General features: G+C 39.5%; 1 protein-coding gene across 2 annotated transcripts in view; it reads left to right on the top strand.

The window, feature by feature from the left end:
* ANXA5 (annexin A5) overlaps positions 1-13528 on the top strand; it is a 31963-nt gene extending 18435 nt beyond the window's left edge. The window contains exons 5-12 of one of the 2 annotated variants that reach the window (XM_029235641.1): positions 71-161; positions 2959-3038; positions 3473-3529; positions 7966-8059; positions 8953-9048; positions 10616-10674; positions 10880-11002; positions 12414-13528. In XM_029235641.1, coding sequence (XP_029091474.1) covers positions 71-161; positions 2959-3038; positions 3473-3529; positions 7966-8059; positions 8953-9048; positions 10616-10674; positions 10880-11002; positions 12414-12473 — 660 coding nt within the window. In that variant the 3' untranslated portion in view covers positions 12474-13528. The remainder of the gene's footprint in view (positions 1-70; positions 162-2958; positions 3039-3472; positions 3530-7965; positions 8060-8952; positions 9049-10615; positions 10675-10879; positions 11003-12413) is intronic. The other variant, XM_029235640.1, reaches the window with a different exon arrangement.
* The last annotated feature ends 749 nt before the right edge of the window (positions 13529-14277 follow it).

The following is a 14277-nucleotide window of genomic DNA, read 5'->3' as shown; positions in this document are numbered from 1 at the left end:
TCTGGGAAAATCACTTTCTTTTTAATCTTATTAACATGTTTTTTTCTATTAAAAATAAATCTCCAAACAGGGAGCTGGGACAAATGAAAAAGTCCTGACAGAAATTATTGCTTCAAGGACACCTGAAGAACTGAGAGCCATAAAGCAAGTTTATGAAGAAGGTAACTGTTTCGAATTACATCTCCCTTCACTTCTGCTGTCACTTTGTCATTTCTCTAAAGTGAATGGAGTTCTTTGGAGTTATAGGAGGGCAGGCCATACGTGATTTCTGGATGAGTGAAGGAATGAGTAAACAAATAAGCGACGATTCAAGCTAGTTTCTCTTTCAGTAGGGAAGAGACTGCCTTTTTCTATACCTATAACTACTTTAGTATTTGTAAGAAACTTCTGTTGAGGATAGGACTTATTTTCATATAGGATTTACAGTCAGTGTTGGGATATACAGGTTGTCTCTTTCACATTAAATTTAAGATGTAAGTGGTTTTTCTTCCTTAAAAATTTCAGTTTTATGTTGGTAGAAGTTAAGAATTATTAAAAAGGAAAAGAAACCTTGTCCAAATCAGAGTCGATAATGTCTGAGTAAATGTATGTCATTCTAGCTAAGGGGAGTGCTTGACTACTCTGCATTTTGACTTTCTTTTTGGTGTCTTTTCTTTTGGATTTTTAAAATTTTTTTGCGTGAAAAAAAACCTATATTTCAATCTGAAGCATATCCTGTTAATGGAACCAAGAAAATGTAATAAAAAGTAAAAGTAGGGAATTCTTTTCTCATCAGATTTTCTGTAAAAGACTCTGCTCTCTGCGTGACTTAGGAGGATCAGACTGTCCAGATTGTCAGCTCAGTCAACAGACCTCCAAGCCTAGTGCCTGCAGCTAGGAAAATGGGTCCCTATCTTGGCATTAGTTGGTTAATCTTAGAAATGACCGTGTAACCCAGCAAGTTAGAATGGTGTGAAATTTATGGCCACTAAACAATTACCTTTTTTTTTTTTTTTTTTTTTTGCGGTACCCGGGCCTCTCACTGTTGTGGCCTCTCCCGTTGCGGAGCACAGGCTCCGGACACGCAGGCCCAGCGGCCATGGCTCACAGGCCCAGCCTGCTCCATGGCATGTGGGATCTTTCTGGACCGGGGCACGAACCCGTGTCCCCTGCATCAGCAGGCGGACTCTCAACCACTGCGCCACCAGGGAAGCCCAACAATTACCTTTTGAAGCGCTGGAATCTTTCTTTCCTGCTCCTCTTTTTGTAGTTGGATAGGACCCAACCACTAAGGCAGAGGTGATACATGTATCTCAGCTGCAGGTGATCACGCTTGAGTTTTTACCTGATATAACATTCACATATCTCCTTCTGGGGTTGTTGACATTGATGAATGAGCCTTTGTGCTGCCGGGTGACAGATGGGGTGCCACAAGAGGTATAGTAACTGTGTGTGGTCCATCCAGTCAGCCGTGCTATTGTGCACTTGCTATGTGTCCAGCAGCGTACTGGCTGTCATGAATGATGCAGAAGATGCACATAACAAAGCTCCTGTCCTCAAGGAGTTTGCAATCTATTTAGGGATGACATGACTTAGAAAAAGCTGCAAGAGTTACAGGATAGTAAAATTCAAACATCGAACATGTTTAATGAAAGAATTCATTCAGAGAAGAGAGGTCATTTTGGCTTTGGATGTAAGGAGAGGCTTCTTCACAGGGCAGTCAGACACTGAGCCAGGGTTTCAAGACTAGATAGGTTTCGAGTGGGTGAAGAAGGCATTTTTGGTCAAGGTCCACCCACTGTCTGCCACGGCATGGAGACCAGTTTGACAAAAGTATACTGAGGGAACAAAGAGAATGTGACTGTAGTGGAGGGAATGCGCATGTCCATTGTGGAGATAAACTGAATAAGTGCAGTTAGGCTCTGTTACAGATGGTTTTGTATGACTGGATTAGAAGTTTGGACTTGGTTCAAAAGCACTGTAAGCTCCTGAATGGATAGTAGAGTATTAAAGGGGCAATTGAGGTCAGGAAGAAGGTTTGAATTAAGAGGCTGATTAGGTAGCTGTGTTGGGAGAGGTAAGCTGGGTAGTTATGGCTCAGCCTAGGCTGGTGGGAGGTATGAGGCGAATCAGAGGAGAAATATAAATGGATTTGGTGGTTGATTATATATAGGTGTTGGAGTAGAGGAAGGAATAAAAAATTCCTTCAAGGTTTTGTATTTGAGCAACTGATTGAATTAGATATGTATCTCTTTTGTATCTTTAGAAGTGTCAAACTTTTAAACTTTGTCTCCTTTCAAATAATGATGAAATGTTTAAATGCCTTAGAGTAATACCTCCTTTCCTTCAATGGCAGCTGGTTGTGAGACGGTGAAAAGTGCCTGTAGACTCTTGTAGATCCTGGTTTTCCCCTTTGCTGTGGCTTTATGTCTGTCGAATAGCTGGAAATGGAGGGGAGAAGGGCGTATTTTAAAATATCACTGCTGTCTCTCAGAGTTAACTTTATTTGTTGCAGAGGAAAAATATCTTATTAGGAGAAGGAATGGCCATGCCCCAAAGGAAAAAAAAACTCAGAATATTTGAGAGTGGAAGACCTTTCGAGATGAATCATGTAAAACATTTGAAAGAAAGGGAAACAAAGTTTAAAATTAAGATTGATTGTATTTTAGAGACTTTCCAGTACCATCACGTATCTGATTAATAACAGATTAATAACTACGTTGGTTGAGAGCATTTCTAAATGGCCGAGTCATGATTTAGGTTTGAACTGTGTGCTTTTGGGAGACTTTAATTTCTTTTCTTCCAGCCACTCACCACTTAAAACATTTGCCTTCAGTCTTCAGAGTGCTCAGAGAAGCATGAACTATTATGCTGATCAAATATTTCTTCCTTTATGTCTCTTCCATTTGATTAATGGGGCAAGATATCCTTTTCTAGTTGAAAGAAGCTGTAAATAAGTGTGAAATTATTCTGTTGCAGAATATGGCTCGAGCCTGGAAGATGATGTGGTGGGGGACACTTCAGGGTACTACCAGAGGATGTTGGTGGTCCTCCTTCAGGTATTGGGTGGAGGCTCTTTGTGGTTTAAAAAACCTGAAGCTGGACTGGTCTGAATCTAGTTAAGTCAAGTCACTTAAAATTCTTTTATTTATTTCTGGTACTTGCTTGATTCTGGCTGTGAGGTGCCAGTGTGTGTTTGTGTTTCAGAATATCTGACCTGAACTCGTAATAGCTAACTCATAGTTTTTTGGGGGTTTTTTTGTATATCACTGTCCTCTTTTATTCATAGATTTTAAAATCAAGAGGGTCAGGTTGGTTTTGGACAGTGTTTGTGTGATAATGTAAAGATATTGTAGGATTGATAAGATCTTAATTAATGCATATTATTCCTAAGAGAAAAAGCTTTATGTGCAAAACCATTAGGTGGAACCGTTTTTTCTTTAGAACAGAAATACTCATGTAATGCAATAACATAACATATTATCTCTTCTAGGCTAATAGAGACCCTGATGCTGGAATTGATGAAGCACAGGTTGAACAAGATGCTCAGGTGAGTGAGACTTAATCTGTGATGACTTTATTATGACATAAATGAAAAAAGAATCCATGCTAATGGCAAATCATAATATGTGTAATAGCATCTAAAAATAGTCTAACGGGTCGTTTACAAATCATAAGACCCATGTAAGTAGATGGCCAACAAAATGTTTTATCCCAAGGCTGAAATGAAATAAAATAAATTACATGTAAATAATGAGTTCCACCTGGATATGTTATTTTCCTTTAGATTATGGGACATTCTCAAAATAGAGAATTTTACAAGAAAACCAGGTGTTACGGATTCTACTGCCAATGTGGCAGTCTCTTCGTAGAAAAGGATAAAGAAGAAAAAATACTTCAGTGGTAAATGGTGTTTTATTACGTAATAGATGACACGTTATTGTAGAATTTGAAAATTCCTCCACCTTTCCTTTGATAGACTTCTAAACAGGATTGTTCTTTTGTCAGTTGCTCTTTAGTCACTCCCTAATGAAATTTTGTACTTAAGTGGCTTTTAAATTCCATTATCGTCTCAGTATGGTTTATAAAGTAGTCAAATGTAGGAAATAAGTGTTAGGAAATTTGAAACATGAGACCTGAAAACTGGAAAATGGTAATAAAGGAATTACTTGGGTTCCTAGAATCACATATCGTAGTCCTGTCTCTCATAGGCATACCTTGGAGATGTTGTGGGTTTGGTTCTAGACCACTACACTAAAGTGACTATCACAGTAAAGCAAGTTACATGAATTACTTTGGTTTCCCAGTGCATATAGAAGTTATGTTTACACTATACTTCAGTAACTGTGCAATAGCATTATATCTAAAACACAGTGTACGTCCCTTAAATAATTCCTCTTCAGGGGCCAGTCCTCAAATTAGCTGCTTTTCAGGTCTCCCGGCCTGACCCCCAGGTGTGTGTCAGGTGCTCCTTACAGGGGAGACTATAGCATCTCAAGCTTCCTGCCACAGTTCTTGCCACCTAATATGGAAGCTGCCTATTTACCTGACTGACCACCCAGGGCACTCTGAGCTGTCAGTTCAATCTGTATCCTTTGCCCCTAGCATATGGTTAGCACTTAGTAACTATGAGTTGCTGACGAGTGACCCAGTGCATAACTCTAACATAGAGGGGATCATTTCTGTTTTCTAGATAAGGAAACTGAAGCTCAGGGGTTCGAGAAACAAGCCCATGGCCCCCACTGAGTGGGAATGGAGCTGGAATTTCCACCTGGGCCCATCTGACCCCAAAGCCCTTCCTCTTTCACTAGACAACAGTCTTGGCGTTCTTACCCGTTAGCTCCTTTCTCTCCTTTCCGCTACCGTAAAACAGGCTTAGTAAGTATAGATTGGAAGGAAAGATCTCGCTTAACCCGGCCTACTTACAAACCCATCCTCCCAAGCTGTTAGGGGCTTTGCTCATTGCTGAGACGAGCTTGTTGCTTTCCAGGCTTGCACTGTCTGTGGGTCTGTAGGAGATGTGCTGGCTCTCACACTCCTGCTCTCAGGACTGGGACTTCTGCATGCTTTTCAGGGGTCATGGTCACGGTGAAAGGAGCAGCTTAATAGTCTCAGACGACTGCAGTGAGGCCTGCATTAGCGGGCGGTGGGTGGGCAGGTTTCCCAGCACAGCTGGTGGTGTGACGAGAGCACTGCTGCAGCGTGAGGCTACTGAACGGGAACAGTACATTTGTACCTCGTTTTCATTGATTTCTCTGCTTGGAGCACTCACTGTAGAGCAGTGCTTCTCAGACTTTAATGTGCCTATAAATCCTTTGGGGAGCTCCCTAAACTGCAGATTCTGACTCAGTAGGTCTGGGTGGGGCCTGGGATCTGCATTTCTAACAAGCCCTCAGGTGATGCCCGTGCTGGTCCTGGGGCCGCACTTTGAGTACTGAGGCTGTATAGGCATCACTTAACCTCTGCTGCAGGGGATATGACCATTCCGAACCCTGAAGGGGAAACTTTGTACATCTGAAAACTGACTTACGAAGTTACTTTAACATACCCCTGAAACAGTATCCAGGCTTTCTTTACCTTTTCAGTGACCAGGGACAACACAGAATACAGACTGGCTGTTGATCTTTGATTCATAAAAATCTTATTAATTAATTCAGCCTGTTGAAAACAATTACCCTTTCAGCATTATAAAAAAGGAACACACCCATTTATACCTTGTAGCAAGGGTACCTGGGCTTCCCATCACTGATGGGAATTTCAGATTTCTTAATTGAGAGTCATCCAACTAAGGGGCCCTTTTATAAGCATTTGAATTTTTTTCCCTACTGATACCTGGCACTAAGAGGATTCCTGTTATTTCAGGGATTTGATAAGCCTCAATGAGTCATTCACCTGGGAATTGAACATTTTGTAGTTAATTCACTTAACTTTTTAACATTTTTAATGCATTGAACTGATTTTACTTCCTCCCCTACCAAATCCTTGTTTTATGCTTTCTCTGGAGAGAAAGTTGAACTCTTAAAGGAAGGAGGGAGAAGGGAATCAATGCTTATTGAGTACCTGCTATTGATTGCCTGACACTGTTCAGTGCATTCATTATGTGAGTTATATAATCTCCATTAATAACTCTATAGAAATATTATTCCTACTGTGTAGGTGAAGACACTGAGGCTCAAGAAGAGATTAAGTAACTCATCTAAGACTCACAGATAGGACAGGACCAGTTCTGTTTTGATTCCAAAACCTCTGTACTTTGCACTGAACCAGAGGTTATCAAACTGCTTGGGCTAAACTGTAAAGCCCCCTCTGAGGGAAGGGGGAGGGTGAGGAGGTGTGAGGGTCCCTCATCCAGAAGAGCTCCGTGGATATTGGGCAGCCTCATTTAACCCTTACATTAAGACAAGGCAAAACAAAAGACTTTTAAATATTGCTGTATATGATGATACCGTCATTATTATTGCATATGATTCAGTTAGTAGTAGTTTTAGACTAGGTAATGATCCCAAACGTAATTCTTCCAAGAAAATTAAGAGATTATAGTTAAAAGTAGCCATCTCACCAGGTTTTTCCATACAACTGCTACAGCTACTAGAGAACATCCCTAGAGATATAGAACAATTGGTAAGAAAGGAGGCTTCAGCAGCGCTTGCAGTATTGTACAGGATGAGCCCTTCACCACTTTTAGGCATTAATGTATACGTATATCTCATCTGTGTGTGGAAAACATACTAGAGGTAGTAGCCAGTATCTTTGGGATGTTGATATTCTTGGTAATTTAAATTTCCTTATTTATGTTTTTTCTCTGTTTTATAAAATTTATCAATGAACATGTGTAATTTTTGTAATTAGATTAAAAAAGTTATCTTAAGAGAGGTGTACAGCACCCTGATATAGTTCTAAGGTTTAGATACTTGCATGACTTTCGTAGTAACACTCTTTTTAGTTTTGAAGAGCATGCTCACATGACCAGGATTGATGTTGTGTATTTTTATCATTAAAATAAATTAATTTCAATATTGAGCATAGAGATGATTCTCTGGAAGTGTAATACAAAATAGACCTGTAGTAGCGTAGTCTATATTCTTAAACATACTGTGATCAAAATTCCTACATCCAAACACGTGCTTTGATCACCTCGTATCATTTGTTTTGCCGCTTGTGGCTGTAAAGGCAGCTCGGCGTAGTAGTCTCAGCAAATTGCATTTGGCTTGCTTTAATAGGTATACTTACCTTGAAATGATTAGAAGGGTAGTATAGACATTTTAAAGATTGATGCTTTGGGTTTTAATAAATAATCTACAACCCAATAAGTGGACTCAGATTTAATGATGATGTTTGTATATAATTTTTTCAGCAATGATATGGACATTGGAAAGCATATATTCTTTTCCATGTAAAAAGGTAAATGTAGACACTCAAACTATTCAACAAGTATATGTTAAGTGCCTGCTGTATGTCAGGCACTGTGCTGTATTAACAATGTTTTAAAAATTCGTTGTGATCTTTTACAAATGGGAAAACTTTTTGTAGCTAGCATTGGTTAAATTTCAGTTGTAAAGAGAGAATATGGAGTTTTATCATGTATTACTGAACAGCTACAAGAGCAAGCAAAACAGAAAACGCAGACCCCTTAGCTCCTAGTTAAACTTTCCCAGTCTGTAAATGGATGTATCAGCAGTGAGGTAATCAGAACTTTCCACCAACCACATCATTGCTCCTGAATGATTGGAAGTCATGGTAGACATTTTGGGGACATTTAACCTGGCACTATTGCTCTGCTTTATTGCTTTGCCACAGTTTAGTGGCAAGCTCCCAAGTAGCCCCAGACTTAGTGAGCTGAGTTTCAGAGTAGGAAACATCAGAACGGAAAAACATAAGATGATGAATCAGGCAAATTCATATTCAGGGAGTAAAACCCAAGTGTGATTAAGAACCTGGACATGAGATGGGAGAACAATTTATTAATTGAGGTTGAAATTTTCACAGGCTTTGTTTCAGGCTGGAGAACTTAAATGGGGAACGGATGAAGAAAAGTTTATTACTATCTTTGGAACACGAAGTGTGTCTCATTTGAGAAGGGGTGAGTGATAAAAATGTGTATGATACGTATGGTACTTTGATTAATTTTGAAAGTACAAGTCAGTATGCCAAAATACCTGCTGCATAACAGGCTCTTGCGGAATGGATCAGTTTTTAAATTTCTTCCTTTTGGTGACCTTGAGAAATCTCATAGTTCTCTGCTTCTCTTGTAGCTTTTACAAGACTTAGAGATCCTTAGTCCACTCTTTGCTATCAGGGTGATGAGGGAGATAGGCCTCTAGATTGTTGCTCATGGTGACAAATCACTGAGCTGTAGCTCACTACAAGTATTTCCTCTTAGATAGTGTTACCTAAGAGCTCACTTCTGGGTATTCATCAGTACTTGTGGTATCAAGTGGGAATAAGTTCACGGGCAAGTGACAGAAAACCCTACTAATAGTGGCTTTAATATTGGGCTTTCTGTAGGTAAGATTCCTTGGCTGATTTGGCAGGATGTAGGCCCTTTCTGTTTTCCTTCTCCGCTGTCCTTAGTGCTTTGGTTCTCTTTCTCATCTTCGGTACTTCGTTGTCACACGATGACTACTGTTGCTCCAAACATACCAACCATTTTCACAGCAAGAAGAAAAGAAAGGGGTAAACTCACCATATCTGTCTGTTACTTTTAATTGGGAAAGAGAAAGATTTTTCAGAATCCTCTCCCACAGATTTCCCTTTAGATCTCATTGGTTATAACCAGTAAGGAGGGGCTGGGAAATGAGTGAACAAAGAACACTTAGAATCCATTGTTTCGGGCTTGGCACGTTGAGGCTCTGAACAAAATCAAGGTCTGTCAGCAAGGAGAAAGGGGAGATTTGTGTTTGGTAGGACAGTGCCTGGTGAGAGGAAGTATCTTTCTGGAAAGAGTGATTCATAAATTGTTTTCCTGTTTTCTAGTGTTTGACAAATACATGACTATATCAGGATTTCAAATTGAAGAAACCATTGACCGAGAGACTTCTGGTAATTTGGAACAACTGCTCCTTGCTGTTGGTAGGTAATTTTATAATGTATATAATATTCATGGTGTTAAGAGTTAAAGTATTTTATTCAGTTGAAGCTATATCTGAAAATAACCATCTATTTCTTTATTAAAAAAGAGCTTATCATGATATTTGGGTGAAGCAAACTCCTAAATTTCCAATTCAAAATCTGTCTTGATGTTGGAAATACGTGAAATATCTGGTTATTTCATTTAATCTTATGGAAACATTAAGAGAATTGTTTAAAAATCATTTTGAAGCTGCATTAAAAGTATTACTGTTTCACTGTGAATCTGAAATGTGGGCATTGTAATCTCAGAGGCTTGTAAATGTTACTTCTGATATCTGTGAAATTTTATTTTCTTTAGAATACCATCCTCACAGTTTTGAAGCAGACTGAGAAATTGGAATCTGATTTAGAATAAGTATCTTTGATATAATGGAAGATGTGTGATAGTGGTTATTTTTCTGAGTAAATAGTTTAGAATTTTATTTTAGCTAAATATTCAGAATAACCTGGAAAAATTGGAGAAACGAGTTTGTGCAGTTTATTGTCGTATTACGTACTCACCAAATTCCAGGGAGAATGTAGTTTGTGAGTTCCCTGTGGTCCCAGCTTTCATATGGGTTTGGAGTGAACCTCTGTCTGCTATTTGTTCTGAGTATTTGGTGTTGAGCTGAAGCTTCTGTGCTCTCTCTCTGTCTTCTGGAGAATAAGCTAAATGTGTGTATATACCAGCACTAACAGTAACCTTTCATTTGAGCCCACAGTTAATGAATTTTAACAGAAATCTTTTAGATGACCCCTTCATAATAGAATACACATAAAAGTTATGACAGATTTAGTTACTGGTGGCTGTTTTCTTAAGCATTGGAGAAGAACACACCACCCCCAATCAAGGATTTGTTATTTTTATATATTAGGGAATTTTTATGATAGTTTCTGAAGCTAAGCAGACTGAGTTCTGAGGAGCCCTAACATACAATAGATATGTACGTGTTCGGGGAAGATACTCTTTTCTGTTACCAGTTTATCTGGATGTTTCTACCAAAATGGGTGAGTCTTGTGCTGCTCTGTGTGAATCATGGACGTTATATCAATAGAATACGGAGGGAATACCTATATTAAGGTTTCAGACAGATAGTCTAAGGTTTGTCAGATTAGATGGGGTAGTAATCTTACATTATTTGCTTGAATATATTGGAATGAAAACTCCCAGGAGGTTTGTATAATTTACTGGGGATGAAGAAGGTTGTGGCGTAACAGCCCAGGCTGCCAAAACTGTTACAGTGAAAAGGTGCTCATAGAAGAAAGGGGCACTGAAAAACTTGCAGCCCCCGTCCTACGTGCCTTTCTGTGTAGAACTCAGAACTCTACGGAAAACTCAAGCCAGTATCTATGGAGATTCTCTGTAGTCAGGAGATCAGAGCAGCTTGCAAATGAGCAGCTCTTGAGCCTGTGTTACTTTTATACTGTATTTAAGTAGAGCTATAAGCGTCAGGCAGCTTTGATTTTAATTACTTTATCCTTTTCACATCAGAATAGCATGTGACCATTATATTACTTATTTTTGTAGTGAAATCCATTCGCAGTATACCTGCCTACCTTGCAGAAACCCTCTACTATGCTATGAAGGTAAGTGCATGCCTTGAATCTTCTATCTAATTAATTTATCTCTCGTATGTTTTAGATGATAGACTTTGAGTCTTTTTTCCTCCTTAAAACAGGTAGTTCAATTCTACCAAATTGTTTTACTTTATTGACTCACCCCAACTCAGGGGAGTTTGATGCTATAATTGACATTTTTAAACACGTGCCTCTCTTTTGTTCTTTTTTAAAGGGAGCTGGGACAGATGATCATACCCTCATCAGAGTTGTGGTTTCCAGAAGTGAGATCGATCTGTTTAACATTAGGAAGGAGTTTAGGAAGAATTTTGCCACCTCTCTTTATTCCATGATTAAGGTAGTAGAACCTTTCTTTAAATGTTTAGAAATCCACAGCAGACCAGTGCATAGCTTGCAAGACATGGGTGGGAGAACCTAATTCCTGTGTTAAGTTTAGAGTTTTAGAGATGTGATTAGAGCTGTGAGTTACAAAGTTTGGCGTAATGTCCCCTGAAGTACGGGTGATGGCTCCTGAGTGAAAGACTGGCTCTTGGTGAAGGCCGAGGCTCCTGGTGAGCTTAGAAGCATTATTTAGTAGTGGTGACAGATGACTCACTAAACCCAGTCTTGTCCACGGTAATAATATGTTGGTTCTTTCTGCCTTTTATCAGTTCCAGCTGTCTTTATTAGTTTCTCCTTTCTTTCATATCAGTGTTTTCTTTCTTTATTGTCTGTTATCACCTTATCTCTGGTATTGGTTCAGAGTTCAGGAAAGAACCAACCAGGTCATATCAGGAGTAAGTAAAGAACTTAAGTATTACTGTCATTTTCATCCTTTTAAAAGCAAGGGACACTGTGGCCTATAATTAAATTTGGCTTAAGGCCTTTCGACTTCCTCATTCCTTCTTTTCCTCTCTCCCTCCCTCCCTCCCTCCCTCCCTCTGTCTGCCTTTCTGTCTTTTTTTGTCTCTCTGTCTTGGTCTTTCTCTTTGATAAAGGGGAATGTGGGCTGTGTGCAAAGCAGCATCTCAGTTGAGAAAGCGTTGAACTTTGTGTGTGCGTCGTGTGCTGGGCTGAAGGGTACTAGAGAGTTCTCCCAGTGACTCATAGCTTGAAACGTTAACTTATCCCACACATCTGTGCATGACACGAGCAGAGGCAAAATGTACCTTACCCTTCTGTCTTTGAGGCAAAGCCATAACAGCCAGGCGGTCCCAGCATTGCCCCCCATAGCCAGCCATATGCTATGTGATAAGACAGGGATCCCCAACTCCCGGGATGTAATGCCTGATGATCTGAGTTGGAGCTGCTGTAATAATAATAGAAATAAAATGCACAGTAAATGTAATGCCCTCGAATCATCCCGAAACCATCCCCTGCCCCCCGGTCCTTGGAAAAATTGTCTTCCATGAAAACAGTCCCTGGTGCCCAAAAGGTTAGGGACTGCTGTGATGAGAGACTCAGAGTTCGTTTAGAAACCTTGACTTGAACATGGTTGTAAAAGCTTCCCTGTTCTCTGTGTTACTAGAGGGAAGAACATACTTCACTGTCTTAGGTAGAACTATGCTTTTAAGGGGTAAAATTAGAAAGTTAAACATCAGTTGCATCAGTAGGAAATTCTCTGTAAAGCATTCCTGTTGTGAAAGGCACTCACAGAGAGATTACCCACATGGGGGAAACGTCATGTGAATAAAACCTGTTGCCAGATATGTCTTAGTTTTTTATTTTCTGTGAGTCATGGGGGTTAACGGAGTACATTTGGGTTTCAGGGGGACACATCTGGGGACTATAAGAAAGCCCTCCTGCTGCTCTGTGGAGAAGATGACTGATGTGCGCCTGGGGAGAGACCCTGCACCGTGCCTGCCACCGTCACCACTGCCTTCCTGCAGTGCATCTCACTGCACTTCCTGCACGCCAGCGCGTGGCACGTTGCCTTATTCATGCCAGCATGCTATGACCAAAACATATATGTTGTAGAAGAAAATAGTAGTGCTCCTTTCTGATCTTCACTTAAAATCCTTCTCTTTGACTGTCATAGTCCTGAAGTGTACTTATGTTACTAAGACTAAAGTCTGGATCATTTATATTTTCCTTTAAGAGGTCAGACTGCTTTCAGCCTTTTTAAAAAACTTCATTTATATTAAATTGATAACCGCATTACCTTAACCAGAACCTTAGCCTTGAAATTGTGAACTCCTGGAAATATTATTAATCAAGTTTGCTACTAAATTAAACCTGAAACATTATGGAGGTTGCATTCAAAGGGTTAATGAATAATAAACGTTTCCTTCCTCCTGAGTTACGTGTGGGTGTATGTCTAAAGAAAACTTATTTAATTTACCTACTTAACAATGATATGTTTTTTCAAGCTAGTCGGTTGACAGTGTTGTCAGTTGACAACTGAATTTATAGTTGGCTTTTGGGTGAAAAGCTTGAAATACAACATGCAGAATGAATTGTCTGTGCAGTGTGGAATGAGGGAAGAGTTGAAGGGGGTCTCTGATTTATTGGTGGCGTGTTTAATGTGGGCATCAATTAAAGCAATGCTTATGTTAGTTGCTTAGTAGAAAAGCTGATTTTAAAACTTAACCTAAAATTTCAGAGTGTTACTTTTCACTTTCCTGTTACAACTTGTTTTTCCTGTTTTTATCTACTACCTTCTTTGAGATAAAAAAGCAGGCAATATAGAGGCAAAAAGAGAGAAGCGGCTTCTTTCTTCTAATATTTACCTTTCAGTTTTCTGCTTTCAAACTGCTTCTTGAATTGGTGTCAATTTCCTTTTTTCATTTACTCCCTTATAAATGTATGTTTTTAAAAGCAAGTGATTGCTATTAATAAGACATTTTAATAAATGGACTACTCTCCTACTGAAAACTCTTAATTAGTGATACTGTTCTTTTCACAAGCTTGGCTGGTCATCAGAATAACCGTGAGAGCTTTGAAAATTATGTGTGTGTATATATGACATGCTGTTTTTTTTCAAAAGCTCTCCGTAGGCAATTCTAATGCAGAGCCAAGTTGAGAATCAACTGCCTCTACTGCCCCCAGCCCCGCGTACTGAGATATAATTGACATACAGCACTGACAGGTTTAAGGCGTACAGCATAACGGCGTGACTTAGGTATGTTGAAAAATGATTGTCACAGTAAGTTTAGCTAATATCTATCATCTCATGTAGATTAAAAAAAAGAAAGAAGAAAACGTTTCTCCTGGTGATGAGAGCTCTTAGGGTTCTCTCCTAACAAGTTCCAAAAGGCCAGACAGCAGTGTTAAGTATAGTTACGTTGAACGTTACATCCCCAGGACTTACTTATCTCATAACTGGAAGTTTGTACCTTTTGTCCACTTTCTTCCAATTCCCCACTCCCCACCCCTGCTTCTGAGAGCCACAAATCTGATCTCTTTTTCTGTTAGTGTTTGTTTGCTTTTTAGATTGTACATATAAATGAGATCGTGCAGTATTTGTCTCTCTCTGACTTATTTCACTGAGCATAATTCCCTCAAGATCCATCCACGTCGTCCCAAATGGCAAGAGGTTCATTTTTACGGATGAATAATATTCTGCTCTGTGTGCGTGCGTGCGTGTGTGTGTGTGTGTGTGTGAGTGTGTGTGTGTAGCTATCACTTTTTCTT

Source organism: Monodon monoceros, unplaced genomic scaffold (genome assembly GCF_005190385.1).
Source record: "Monodon monoceros isolate NGI ecotype Baffin Bay Population unplaced genomic scaffold, NGI_Narwhal_1 Super_Scaffold_20, whole genome shotgun sequence".
Taxonomy (NCBI): domain Eukaryota; kingdom Metazoa; phylum Chordata; class Mammalia; order Artiodactyla; family Monodontidae; genus Monodon; species Monodon monoceros.
The sequence above is the reverse complement of the archived record's forward strand: the minus strand, read 5'-3'. Positions and strand labels throughout refer to the sequence as shown.